General features: G+C 52.9%; 5 protein-coding genes across 5 annotated transcripts; 3 read left to right on the forward strand and 2 right to left on the reverse strand.

Moving 5' to 3' along the window:
- Positions 1-211: 211 nt before the first annotated feature.
- Positions 212-589, forward strand: COCCADRAFT_35229 (uncharacterized protein; the record flags this gene model as incomplete). The annotated part of the gene is made up of 2 exons (XM_007712265.1): positions 212-310; positions 443-589. The coding sequence occupies 2 exons, from the start codon at positions 212-214 to the stop codon at positions 587-589; spliced, it is 246 nt and encodes an 81-aa protein (XP_007710455.1).
- Positions 590-2,579: 1,990 nt separating this feature from the next.
- Positions 2,580-3,523, reverse strand: COCCADRAFT_91402 (uncharacterized protein; the record flags this gene model as incomplete). The annotated part of the gene is made up of 2 exons (XM_007712280.1): positions 2,580-3,013; positions 3,076-3,523. The coding sequence occupies 2 exons, from the start codon at positions 3,521-3,523 to the stop codon at positions 2,580-2,582; spliced, it is 882 nt and encodes a 293-aa protein (XP_007710470.1).
- A 1,526-nt stretch (positions 3,524-5,049) lies between these two features.
- Positions 5,050-9,536, forward strand: COCCADRAFT_35231 (uncharacterized protein; the record flags this gene model as incomplete). Its single annotated transcript, XM_007712268.1, has 10 exons — positions 5,050-5,378; positions 5,434-5,551; positions 5,616-6,652; positions 8,310-8,379; positions 8,436-8,471; positions 8,531-8,663; positions 8,717-8,815; positions 8,871-8,927; positions 8,975-9,419; positions 9,470-9,536. 10 exons carry the CDS (start codon positions 5,050-5,052, stop codon positions 9,534-9,536), a joined length of 2,391 nt encoding a protein of 796 aa, XP_007710458.1.
- Positions 9,537-9,652: 116 nt separating this feature from the next.
- Positions 9,653-9,850, reverse strand: COCCADRAFT_35233 (uncharacterized protein; the record flags this gene model as incomplete). The annotated part of the gene is made up of 1 exon (XM_007712270.1): positions 9,653-9,850. The coding sequence occupies one exon, from the start codon at positions 9,848-9,850 to the stop codon at positions 9,653-9,655; it is 198 nt and encodes a 65-aa protein (XP_007710460.1).
- A 578-nt stretch (positions 9,851-10,428) lies between these two features.
- Positions 10,429-12,936, forward strand: COCCADRAFT_91419 (uncharacterized protein; the record flags this gene model as incomplete). Its single annotated transcript, XM_007712281.1, has 3 exons — positions 10,429-10,506; positions 10,570-12,664; positions 12,716-12,936. The coding sequence occupies 3 exons, from the start codon at positions 10,429-10,431 to the stop codon at positions 12,934-12,936; spliced, it is 2,394 nt and encodes a 797-aa protein (XP_007710471.1).
- Positions 12,937-13,140: the final 204 nt, after the last annotated feature.

Genomic DNA, 13,140 nt, shown 5'->3' on the forward strand with positions numbered 1-13,140 from the left:
ATGTACGATATGTAGTACCAGTAGTATCAGTAGTAAACATACACGATTCCCTAGCCCGCTTGCAGATGAGCAGGATCAGCATGGCGTGCACCACAGAAACGAGAGCCAGCTTGACTCAAAATGGTATATAACTCCAAACCTTGCCATAATATACTTCAAGGATGCATATAGTGAAAGGGCCAACAAAGTCGGCACTTCTTCACCCTCCAACATGCATCACATGCAAAGTGCCCCTCACCCATCACATTCTCCACAACTCTTTAATCAAGAGGCCCATGCACATGCACATGCACATGCACATGTACTCACAGTCGGTAAGTATGCATGCCCCAATGCAGCAGAACAAAGCCCGAACCATCCACCTGCGAACTTATTTGTCAGTTACAAAGATGAGTAAAACCAAGTCCGAATAGACATGGACATGGATGTTGAGGCCGACTAGATGCGCCCTCGAAACCCTATTGCTTCCATACATGTTAAGCGCCAACATGGCACAATGTCGTCACCCGGCCCCGAAACCATGCAGGCACATCCCCGAGAGAAGTTGCAGGCCGCAAACTATACGTGCCCCCAACGAAATGAAAGATGATTATCGAAGTTGGGCAAGCAAAGTTTTTGCTACGTACTAGTAGGTAGAAATAAATTGCTACCACACACACACGTGCACTAACCATCCAGTCCCATGACCACGACTCATCTACGTACCACTATGTCGAAATACCCAACCAAGATTAAACAAGCGTGCACATTCCCCTCTAGCTCCCATGCACTCCAGACGCACGGCCCCGCCAGGTACATTATTCATCAAGGAGCAACCATAGCGAGTGCACCCCCGTCCAAATCTCATCGGCATCTACATCCCGTGTCTTGGCCCTTCACTTGTCCCGTGCGCATTCTGCCTCGGTCGCAAAGACCAAAGAAAAAGTGAGAAAGTGAAAGGAAATGGTAAGGATCAAGGTTAAGTATACCCGTCTGGGGAGAAAGGAAAAAAGGCTAGCGCAATACCTACATATAAATGTGTAAACAAGTACCTTTATTGCTTTCGGCAAAAAAAAGAAGCAGGTCATGACTCCTTTTGGAGAATATGTACATACAAGTGGTCAATCAAAGAAGTCTAATTTGGGGCATGGGGGGGGGGGCAAGCGGAAAGCACCAGAAACAGAACAGAGAGCGTTTGAAAGCCCCAGGAGGTTTTCAAAAAGAGAGAAAAACCGTCGCACGTAAGACGGAGTACACGCCGTTGCAGCGAGGCGAAACGGGAGGAAACAAAAGTCAAAAAAACAACAAAAAAAACCAGTAAAGTTATACACAGTAAAAAGTGTTTCCCTTGCAACCAGAGAGTTTGAGTTACGCACGTAAGACGAGTTGGGAGAACGGCCGAACGGGCGGCGGAAGGGACGGCGGGGGTCTGTGTGTGAGTGCGTGAGTGAGTGATTGTCCGTCCAACGTTCTGCGGAACGAAAGGGAAAAGCAAGGTAAGTAAGGACGGACCGGGGAAAAGGAGTCCCGGTCAGCAAGCAACATGCACACACCCCTCCTCCTCCTCCCTGAAATAAAAAATGACCCGGGGCTGGGATATGTGGGGTTATATGGAAACAAGCAAGGAACGAATCGGGCGAATTTTCTGAAGGAGGTCAACAGAAAGGATGAATAGAAGGCAACCAGCAATCGGAAGGTGGGGGAGGGGAGGGAAGGGCGTTGGTTGCAGATTAGAAACACTTTATCGCACACATGGATTCCCTCTTTTTCCCCTCCCTTCCCGTCCTTGTCACCTTTTCCCCCCGCGACTTGATGACCCGCTTTCTCTAACGTCGCTTCACACGTGAACAAGGCGAAAAGCAAATTGGATGGACGGAGGCAAAAATAAAGACTATGCCTGACTACAAAGATGTGCTCTCATAAACCACAAGGACATAGTGCACAGTAAAGCAAAGCAAAAAGAAAAGATGACTTGCCGTCCATAGTTTACCTAATACATGTATATATTAAATACTTGATTGGCTACCACTATACTTTCCCAACCCACCCACCCCCTCTCCAAGATAAGGCGTTGGCAGCATTTTAGCCGCAGCATCGAGCAGCAAGGCCCCAAATCGCGCCACCTGGTCAGAGTTTGTCGGGTTCGGCGAGATCTGACCTTTGTTCGTCTCGGTTATCTCTCTGTGTGCAGAACCAAAGAGAGGTACCGCCGCCCCTCCCCCCACCCCACCTTGCCCACCTGCCACTCACCACACATCCCATGACTTCATGACCGAGTCAGGTCCATTTTGGCCCTTCCCTTCCTCTTTTTCGCTCTTTTTACCACTCTATTGGCTGTCTCTCTCCTGCGCCTGCGCGGAGGTTATTTCCGCCTTTTTGTGATTGCCAGCATGAACGGTATGTATGCATGCATGTGTGTGAGTAGTATATGTGTACTTAGTATGTATGTGCGTAATGCAACCTCGTACTGCCCTTGATTGCGGAATTCCCGTGTGTCCTCGTAATTGAAACGTGGCACACGCGACTGTTGATTTCTTTGTTGCGCCTCATTCCCGACGGTCTTTTTTGAGGGGGAATGATAGTCAAATCTTGTCACCCTTTCACCACTTTGTTGGCCAAATGGTGGCAGGATCGAACTCGCGCCTAAAAATGTCCACGTCAGACATGCAGCCCTTGCTTGGTGATCCGACCATGCTACTGTCAATGGCAAAGACTACATCCTGGAACGCGCCATGGAACTCTTCTTCCTCAAAGAGTAATTGTCTCCACATGCACGCTACTTCCTGCGCCGGGTTGCGGAAGATTGGTCCGAGACCAAACGCGCCCAAAACCAAGTTTCGATGGCCGCAGTAGGATGCGATGCGCAGCACTGCTCGCATCTTCTCTCGCATTAACTCTCGTTCTTGTGCAAATGAGTATTTGCAACCGCTCTCGTCAAGTTTTGGACGCCGCACTGGAGCGACTGATATCACGGGAAGTGAGGCCATGTCTGCAAAAGCTGCGTAGTCTTGTTCCGGACCGGCTCTGAAAACGTCTGTGGCTTGTTAGTAGTGAGTCTCGTGCCGAGGCGGACTTTTGGCTAGCACCCCAACATACACACTTCGGGAGAGTAGATGCCACCTCTTTGTGGGATGGGGTAGAAATTCTCTTCGACGCCTAATTGTGCGTTCCAGGGCATGGTGAGAGCGTGGACCAGGTTGCTTCTCCGCGCAAAGCACTCTTCTGGAGCCATGAGGCCAGATTCCCAGTCGCCACCTGCGCGCTTTTCGTTGGCTACATTGACCACAGGAATTCTCTTGCAGTTTGGATCCGCATTGAGAGCACTCTGGTACCAGCCCAGGGCATAGTTGACAGGGTCGCCCTCCATGACCGCGACTCTGGTTCGTTGTGATGAGCGCTTGTCGACATTGACTCGTATTTGTGCAGAATCTGGATAGAGATATGACGTCTTGGAGTCTCGAATGTAGTGTTTCCAAATGTGAGGCATCCATACTCGCTTTGCTTCGGCTGCTATTTCAGAGGGTTTTGGTCTTGATTGTGGCATGGCGACGGTGACGTAGGTGGAGTGTTGGCTGTTTCGTGAGCTGAGGCTGGCAGAGCAACAAGGGAAGGTAAGTCGAGGGACGAGTCTGGAGAAACAACGACACGGGAAGGAGGGCGAGGACAGTGATTTACAGCAGCACGAGACTTGAGCAAGGCAGTGCGGGGGAGGGAGAGGGAGCGAGTGAGTGAGGGCCTGTGACCAGACGGCGCCAGACCGGCCAAGGGACAGTATATCAGTCGAATGCGGGTTTTGCAACGGGCGTGTAATAAGGCAAGCTAGATCGTAGCCCCAGATCGAGTCGGCGACTAGACTGGGGCAGCAGAAATGCACCAGCTACAGAAGCGGCAGTCGTCTGCGTGAATCTGGCAGACCCCTGTGGGTTTGGGCGCGCGAGGTGTGGCATTCTGGCAGCAGACACGGGGACAGCGGTTGGAGGGATGGAGACATGATGCATGTACTAGGTGGCCGGTAGCAGCCGTGCCGTGTGTTTGCAAGCCTGGTCCTGGTGCTGGGGGCACTGCTGTGAACCCAGGCAGCTGCCAGGCACCTGAAGCCACAAAGAGCCGTGTCGGGTTTGCTGGGACGGGCAAGGCAGGGATGCGTGGCTGAATCGATCGGCCAGACCTCGAAGCGATCTGCATCGGGTTGGAAGCGGGTTAGAAGGATCTGGCGGCGCTGGGCAGCCGATGATGACAGCTTACTAGCACTTGGTAACCAAGATCCTGCACGATATAGCGTCGCAGCAATAGCGTCGGCACTAGAATCCAGATGCAGGGCACCATGGCACATCGAATCAATGGCTGCTTACCGTCGAGCCCGCCACACGTAGCCGGGCCACAGTGCCACAAAGTGCGTGTTTCCCTCACCGCCAGCCAGGTGGCACCAGCAGGCAGAGAGGAGCGGCGACGACGACGACGACGACGACAAAGGGCCACGGCATCATCGGGCCCTTGCTGCGGGACATGGCTGTCCGGGAGGACGAAAACGGCGGTGGTGGTGGCGGAGAGGGGGGGGCTGCTGACATACATGTACATACGTAGGTGTAGTTACATGTAGTGTGTATATATATACTTTTGCCAGCGAGCTGTGGCGGCTGCGGTGTTGTGTGTATACGCATGTATGTGTGGATGAGTGTGTGGATGTTGTGTGTAAATGCCAGGGCTGAATCTCGTGCTGCAAACATGTTAAAAGTCTGTTCATAGAATGTGTATGTAGTCAGTAGGTATCCATGCACGTACGTAAGTATGATTCCCAGTCGATACATAAGCATCCGACTCCTTACTCATGTCCGCAACTCCCCTGCTCGCGGCCTAGCGTTTCAGGGCGGGCGGCCGGTCGCTCACACGAACGATTGACGAGCGCCCAAGAACGGCCAGGTTGACGCGATCCTAGCGCGAGGCCCAAGCGCCAGCTCGCTTTTTCCAAGCTTCGCTTCCTACACAACGTCAACGCCAACGGCAACACCCATTGCTGTATATTACACGCTACACCGCACTGCTCGACAGGTGCAATCTGCCGCCGCGTAAATGAGGTGCGTCCTGCGCCCGCTGACGACGCCTGTCCGCCCTCAGCACACGTCTCCAAATCACAGCGCCGCGTCTCCCTGGCCGAGTGCATGGCCGACATGTCGTCCTCGCTGCACTTCAACGTTTCGCCCCAGCACCATTGCTGAGCTGCTGAGGCCCTCTGCACACTCACCCTCTGCACGCCAGCCTCTCCCGGATGGTGCCACCCTGACGGTCAACGGCTATGTGCGCACTGTGCGCAAGCAGAAGCGAATTGCCTTTGCCGCCATTGGAGACGGCTCGACCTTGCGCACCGTCCAGGCCGTCCTCCCTCCCCAGCTAGCAGAAGGGTCAGTCGCCGCCTCTACTGCTGCTCGTCCAGGCGCTGACAAGCCGCTCCATCAGGCTCTCGACCGGCGTCGCAGTCACAGCCACCGGCAAATGGACGCCTTCACCAGGCCAGGGGCAGTCTCATGAGCTCCAGGTCACTGATGTGCGCATATTGGGAGACAACGATGCCACCGTGAGTTTGCTACCGTGATCTACAGTGACTATCTTCACCATCTGATTGTGTTGCTCCGTCTCAGACCTACCCAATACAGAAAAAGTTCCAGACCGCAGAGTTTCTTCGCACTCTCCCGCATCTGCGAAGTCGACTGCCGTTCAACTCGCTTATCCTGCGGTTGAGGTCTCTAGTCACAGCTCAAGTAACAAACCACTTTGCGAAACACGACTTCGTCCAATGTCATCCGCCAATCATTACGTCTTCGGATTGCGAGGGCGCAGGCGAGGTCTTCACTGTGGCGCCCGAAGCACCATCTGCACATGATCAAATCTCCGCCAACAAGGCTAATCCCCATCAAGACTTCTTTTTTGGTTCTCCAAAGTACCTGACAGTCTCGAGCCAGCTCCACCTTGAGGCTCTGGCTCAGTCAGTGAACAAGGTCTGGACTTTGTCCCCCACGTTCCGTGCCGAAAAGAGTGATACGGCCCGTCATCTTAGTGAGTTTTACATGCTAGAAGCCGAAATGGCCTTTGTCGACGATTTCAATGTTGTCATGGACACGGTAGAGGACATGTTGCGCTCCATTGCTTCTGAGCTGCAAACCTCGGCTGTAGGCCAGGAGCTCCTTGAAGCGCGGGCGCGGGATCAGGAACAAGAGAGCGCATCTGTGTCGCATGATGCGCTCGCACAACGGTGGCAGGGGTTGATAGCCGGGCCGTGGCCAAGGATTACCTACAAAGCCGCCGTACAGCACCTCCAGGACGCTATATCTCAGGGCAAGGCCGAATTTGAGTACGCGCCTGGCCATGAAGACGGCCTCCAGACCGAACACGAACGTTTCCTGGCCGAAAGTATAGGCAACGGCGGGCCCGTTTTCGTCACTGACTACCCACGTAACATCAAGCCATTCTACATGGCGCCATCGACGGGCGCAACAGCTGATGGTGGCGCAGCATCAACAGTCGCGTGCTTCGACTTACTTGTACCCGAGATTTGTGAGCTTGTGGGGGGCTCGATGCGCGAACACAGGCTGCCTGATCTTGTCCAGTCCATGGAGGCCCACGGCCTCCGACACACGACTGACGAGTCGACCGACGCATCAGACGGTTCCCTACAGTGGTATGTCGATCTCCGGAGATACGGCAGCGTCCCGCATGGCGGGTTTGGCCTTGGGTTTGATCGGCTTCTGTGCTACCTGGCGGGTGTTTCTAATATCAGAGATGTAGTCAGCTTCCCCCGGTGGCACAAGCGGTGCGACTGCTGATACCCAGTTGAAATTAGAGGACCTCTAGTATCTCGGATCACGACATTGTGGTGTTGACCAACATGGTGCTTTGTAACGTGTCATGAAGGGTGCTGGAGACTATTGCTTGTTGTAGTGATCGAGACCGAGGGCTCATTGTACCTGTGCGCTGCAACGACCCTCTCTGTCCACTGGTGAGACCAAGCGGGCTAGCCCACCACACGAGCCACCTTTGCCACGAAATACAACGACTACAATGTTGTTTTAAACAATGACCGGATACGATACATCCGCTAACACCGAGTTTACTATACCAAAGTGCATATGAAGTAAAATACTAGTATAGTGGTGGTGTTGCAGCAACAGCAGTGATCAAAGCTTCACACCGTCGGTGCTGGGTGGCTATCTCCGACTTGGACCGACTGAGAAGCACCGCTGCTCCGAATCCTGGCGGGCCGAAGCCGCACCGATTTTGCGGCTGCAAACAAGAGGGTTCAAAATTCATGTCCGCTCTCATACTACACGATACATAGGGTAAAGCTGGTTGCTTCGGCTCATCGTCACATGCGCAACAGTGAAACGCTGTCAATTTTCATGTCGCATTTGGTTAGTCATGGCAGTCGAGGCCTATGCGCGGCTTATTTGATGCCGATATTGGCCATTAATCAGCCGGATGGTCCAGAGTAGAGTAGAGCAGAGTAGAGCAGAGTAGAACAGTACGCTACCGTGAGTCGTTGGCAACGAGGTGGGGGGTGGCGGCGGAGTCATGGTGCACCACCACTACCACCCAAGACAAGCTTTTGTAGAATACAATTCGCGTAGTCTGCGCCCGCGAAACAGGCGTTGTGACTGGCCTGAGATGTGGGCGGAGATGATCTGATAAGATACTGGAGGGAAGCTACCACAACTCTTCTCCCCTCGCCTCGCCTCGCATCCCCGGCTGGCTTTCGCAGACACTCGCTGTCGCACTCAGAATGTACTCCATCTCCGCGGCCATGTGCAAAATTGTCTGGATGCATTTGCCGCAGTGGTGGCGGCTGGCCAGTCGAGAGGCGCCTAAGTGAAGCATGTCTTGTATGTACATAGATACAGCCTCGTGGCACGCATACACATTGGCTTGCGCAGACCGAGCGTGGCCATCCATCAGGCTCCGGCATCGCAGCGACTGATAACAACGGCCAAGTTGATGGTCGATAGAGTCAAACCCCCCGGCCGCCGCGTTTTAGGTCTGACGTCTCGGCGTTCGGCTGAAGTCATCTCGCGCTTCCGTTACTAGTTGCAAACAAAAGTGACAACTTCAATTTCCTACGAGCGTCAACCCACCGCCGTCGCCCGCTTGCACCACCCTGGGACCTATCACGAACCCTTCCCAATTGCCTCTCTTCAAGCCGCCAACCTGGAATCCGCGGCACCTGCAGCCGGCCGTCTTATGGCCCCCCATGATCCACCCGCAGTTCCTGTCGAAGAAGAGCACGAGTACAGCTCCATTGCACCGCCGCCATGAAAGACACCAATCGCTAACTTGCGCGCCAGCTATGAAGCACTCCCACCAAATTTCTCCCTCACGGCAAACATGCTCGCAGGCGCCTTTGCGGGTGTCGCCGTACGTCCTCCGGAGTCGCCGCCGCCATGTACTCGCCCTGGCTGACTTGACGACAGGAACACTCAGTCATGTACCCGGTAGATTTGCTCAAGGTGCGCAACATGCCTCTCGCTCACTCACAGCCTCCGAGCCATGCGCTGACTGTCGACAGACCAGAATGCAAATCGTCAACCCCTCGCCAAGCGCCATGTATAGTGGTATTTCCAACGCCATGGTCACCATATCCCGAGCCGAAGGGTTCTGGTCGTTATGGAGAGGATTGTCTAGTGTTGTAATGGGCGCGGGTACGCAAACAACTGCGTAGACCATGGCAAAGTGTAGCTGACTGATGATACAGGCCCCGCGCATGCTGTCTATTTTGCATCGTACGAGGCCACGAAGCATGCTCTCGGCGGAAACGAAGGAGAGAGCCACGAACACCACCCCCTTGCAGCAGGTGCGCAGTGCCACCCACATTCGCATTCTAGCGAGCACTTGCTAACTGTCGATAGCTGCTAGCGGTGCCGCAGCCACCATTTCCAGCGATGCATTGATGAATCCGTTTGACGGTAAGAGACATAGTACCACAGCACCCCGCGTCTGCTGAACCCCGCAGTCATAAAACAACGCATGCAAATGCACGGCTCGATATACAAGTCTGTCCCGCAATGCGCCCGCGAGGTCCTCCGCACAGAGGGCATTGGCGCATTCTATGTTTCCTACCCCACAACACTATGCATGACGGTTCCCTTCACAGCCCTGCAATTCATGGCATACGAATCTCTCTCCAAAGTCATGAACCCTACCGGCCGATACGATCCCTATACACATTGCTTTGCGGGCGGTGTTGCAGGTGGATTTGCAGCAGGCCTTACCACACCACTCGATGTTATCAAGACGCTATTACAAACGCGAGGAAATGCCAGGGATGTAGAACTGAAGAACGTCTCGGGTCTGGTGCAAGCTGCAAAAATCATCCACCAAAGAGAAGGTTATAGAGGATATTTCCGTGGCTTGAAGCCTCGAATCATCACCACGATGCCCAGCACTGCCATTTGCTGGTAAGTTCTTTTGCAAATCGCCTAGTCTGGTATTTTCTAACCCAAAGTAGGTCTGCATACGAGATGGCAAAGGCCTTCTTTATTCGGAGAAGTACGAACTCGTCCACGGCTATATAACGAGACGAAGATGCAGACTGGCCCCTTTCCCAGGCATCATTTACAAAAATCGCCATAGTATGACGATGCGCGCTTTGCAAATCGAATAATATACCTGCGGCGTCGCGGAGAGGATATTACTGCAGCACTGGGCATTTGCGACGAGGTCCAGCATTCTGTATAGAGCGGGCAGAGCGAGAAGATGTGTCGCGATACTCCCTACTTGGCATTGTGTAGTGAGAGAGGCTTTGAGGCTCTTCCAAACGCTTCATCTGGCAGCGTCTAAACGTTTGGTTATGTGAGCGCATGGTGGCTTGCGCAGATAATTGTACCATAGGAGAAATTCAAGACCGGCACCGCTCACAATAAACCTGTTGACTTTTTCACGACTTGCACAGTTTGTCTTTTACTGCTTGAATGGCAGTGCTCTTGTGGCTTACATATTCTTGCAAAAGAGTTGAAGTCTTTACATTAATCTTTTTTTGGAACCTTTGCATTTATTGTGGTAAGCTTCTCTGTAGGTGCGTAATCGATAGACGACGGCCCGCTCCTGTTTAGTCTCTGGTCGTGTACCCCACTTTCGCATGCACATGCGCATGTCTCGTGGATTTCTTTTGCAAGTGCAAGCATTCATGAAGTTGAACCTGACTTACGGTGGTGGGTTGCCCATGTTTGAAAAACGCCACCGCAGCAGCATCTTTTGTTTTGCTCGGTTGCCGTTACTCAGCCTTCAAGGTTGCGAATATGCACTGGGCAGCAGCCAACTACGTCACGCCCCAGCGCGAAGCTAAGGCTGGCGCATGCAACAGACGACCCTGCCAATACCAGCCCAGGCCTTGGTGATAGACACCTATTCCTGTCTCCGCATCCTACGACGACTTGAAGTGAGCGCGCAATATCTACTTCCTTCGCTATGCGCGCCAACACCACCCAGAAAGCCTACGATGAGGCTTTCTTGGCCTGTTCGACCGCAGTGTACTTTGAGAGCCAGGTCAGCGCCTGTCAACCCAACAATGTCGCGTACGAGGGAGAACACTAACCAGAGTCCTCACAGAACAACGAGCCAGAAGCATTGCGATCTTGGAGGACAGCCCTCGACCATATCAATTACCATAATTCTCGTCGCAACCCCTCGACATACCGCCCCGCAACCGAAACAGAGAGAGCGCTCATCGAATCGCTACGTCAGCTAGAACTACAGTGCAAGGAGCGTGTAGACCTTTTGGAAACCTTGAAAAGGAGCCGAGAGGATTCGAGGGAAAGCTTGACCTCAGTGTCGTCTGACACGAATACACCAGTTGCACCGTCTCATGGAGCGGCTCAATCACCAAATGGAGCGAACCCATCTTCTTCGTGGCTCGGGAATGGTTCTATACCACCGTTGGATTATACCGATCTCTCACGGCCACCGCTACCTTTGCGCCCCGCGATGGTGCCTCGCAAAAGCTCTGGCAATGGGTCAACACGAGAAAATAGCCTATCACAGACTCGGAGCGCATCAAATTTGTCCCCAGGCCCTGTAGGCGAGAACAAAGCGCGTACACCATCCCCAGAGAAAAGCGGTAGATTATTGCGGACACTGAGACCTGGAAGGGAGGGTAAATCATCATCAGGAAAGATGCCCAACTCGTTGAGGAGCCGCCCTGATGCTTCAAAAGCAGCTACTCAAGCATGGACTGTCAGGACCGCATCAGCTTCGAGCCGCCCTGTCCTGGGCCCGTCAAACCCATCAACTTCTTCAACGATTGCTTCAGTACGCTCATCAATAGACAAGTCAGCTGCTGAAAGGCCGAACATATCCTCGAATACTCAGTCGCAACTGCCATGCGTACAAGCACCGCTCTCTTCAAGAGCTGACCACCGCTCGGCATCCACTGCTCATGTAGCTTCAGTTCCTATCGATGATAACGAGCCTCAGCCTACCAGAACTCGAGCTGCTGAGCGAGCAGCACCGCCAGTTCCCCGAAAATCAGTAGATTCAGGACGATTGGTGGGCACGCCATTGGGAAGCATAGCATTGCCTTCGTACCGAAACGAATATCCTAAAACTATGCCCGATCCCCGAAACCTCGCTGCATCGGCAGCGGCACACTCATATGGCGATTGTGGTGTTGAGAGAGGAGGTGGTAAGGGGAGTGTCATGTGGGATCCAACCACACGACGACTAGTACCGAAACCTGCAAATAACAACGTGCGCACACGAACTGATTCCGAGCAAGATGATCTGTCTGAATCTATAGCAATTGAAGCTGACGGGAACGTTGCCAAACAAAGACGGTCTCCAGTACAAAAGGTCAGAGGTAGAGGAAACTCGATTCGTGCAGAGCTACCCGATACCCCGAGCACGGACAGTGCCGAGGGCGAGGAAGAAGTAGAAGAGATGGACGAATGGAAACGACGAACAGAAGAAATCATGAAGAATCTTCCGCGAGGTGTCGACAAGCAAGCAGCGCAGCAAATCCTGAACGAGATTGTGATACAGGGAGACGAAGTACACTGGGACGATGTATCGGGATTGGAGGTGGCAAAATCAGCTTTGAAGGAAACAGTGGTTTACCCGTTTTTGAGGCCGGATCTGTTCATGGGTTTGCGAGAGCCAGCACGCGGCATGCTTCTCTTTGGACCTCCGGGAACCGGAAAGACAATGTTGGCAAGAGCGGTGGCAACTGAGTCAAAGTCAACGTTTTTCGCCATTTCTGCAAGCAGTCTAACATCCAAATTCCTGGGCGAATCAGAGAAACTTGTTCGTGCGCTATTCCAGTTGGCTAAGATGCTTGCGCCGTCAATCATATTTGTTGACGAAATTGATTCACTCCTTTCGTCACGGTCCAGCTCTGGGGAGCATGAAGCAACACGTCGCATCAAGACTGAATTTCTCATTCAGTGGTCTGATCTGCAAAAGGCGGCTGCTGGAAGTGCAGTGACTGAACGGGAGAAAGAGAAGGGCGATGCTAGTAGAGTGCTTGTGCTGGCTGCAACGAATCTTCCATGGGCTATTGACGAAGCAGCAAGACGAAGATTTGTAAGGCGACAATATATCCCACTGCCAGAGGACTGGGTCAGGAAGCAGCAGATCAAAACGCTGCTGAGTCATCAGAAACATGAGCTTAGTGATGAGGACCTCGATCGTTTGGTAGAGCTGACTGAAGGTGAGTGTATGCGATCAATGTTTTATAGGCATATGGCTAATATCACAACAGGTTTTTCTGGGTCTGATATCACAGCACTTGCCAAAGACGCTGCCATGGGTCCTTTGCGTTCACTAGGGGAAAAGTTACTTTCTATGACTATGGATCAGATACGGCCAATACAATACCGAGACTTTGAGGCTAGTCTTCAGACCATCCGACCGTCGGTAAGTAAACAGGGACTGAAGGAATTCGAAGATTGGGCCGCACAGTATGGTGAGCGCGGAGGTTAAGGCATCAATCACCTAGATGTAGTGATTATCTGTATATTACTTGGTCTATCGTAAAGTGTACGGGGAAACATCACAGCAGATGTTTGGTTTGCAAGTTTTGAAAGATCCTAAGGAGGGAAAGGTAATAGCCAAAACACTTGCTCCTGCCTCAGTCGGGGGATGACTCCTTCCTGCCACAACATGCACAAGACTTGGCGCCATCTC

This window comes from Bipolaris zeicola (assembly GCF_000523435.1).
Source record: "Bipolaris zeicola 26-R-13 unplaced genomic scaffold scaffold_41, whole genome shotgun sequence".
Lineage (NCBI taxonomy): Eukaryota > Fungi > Ascomycota > Dothideomycetes > Pleosporales > Pleosporaceae > Bipolaris > Bipolaris zeicola.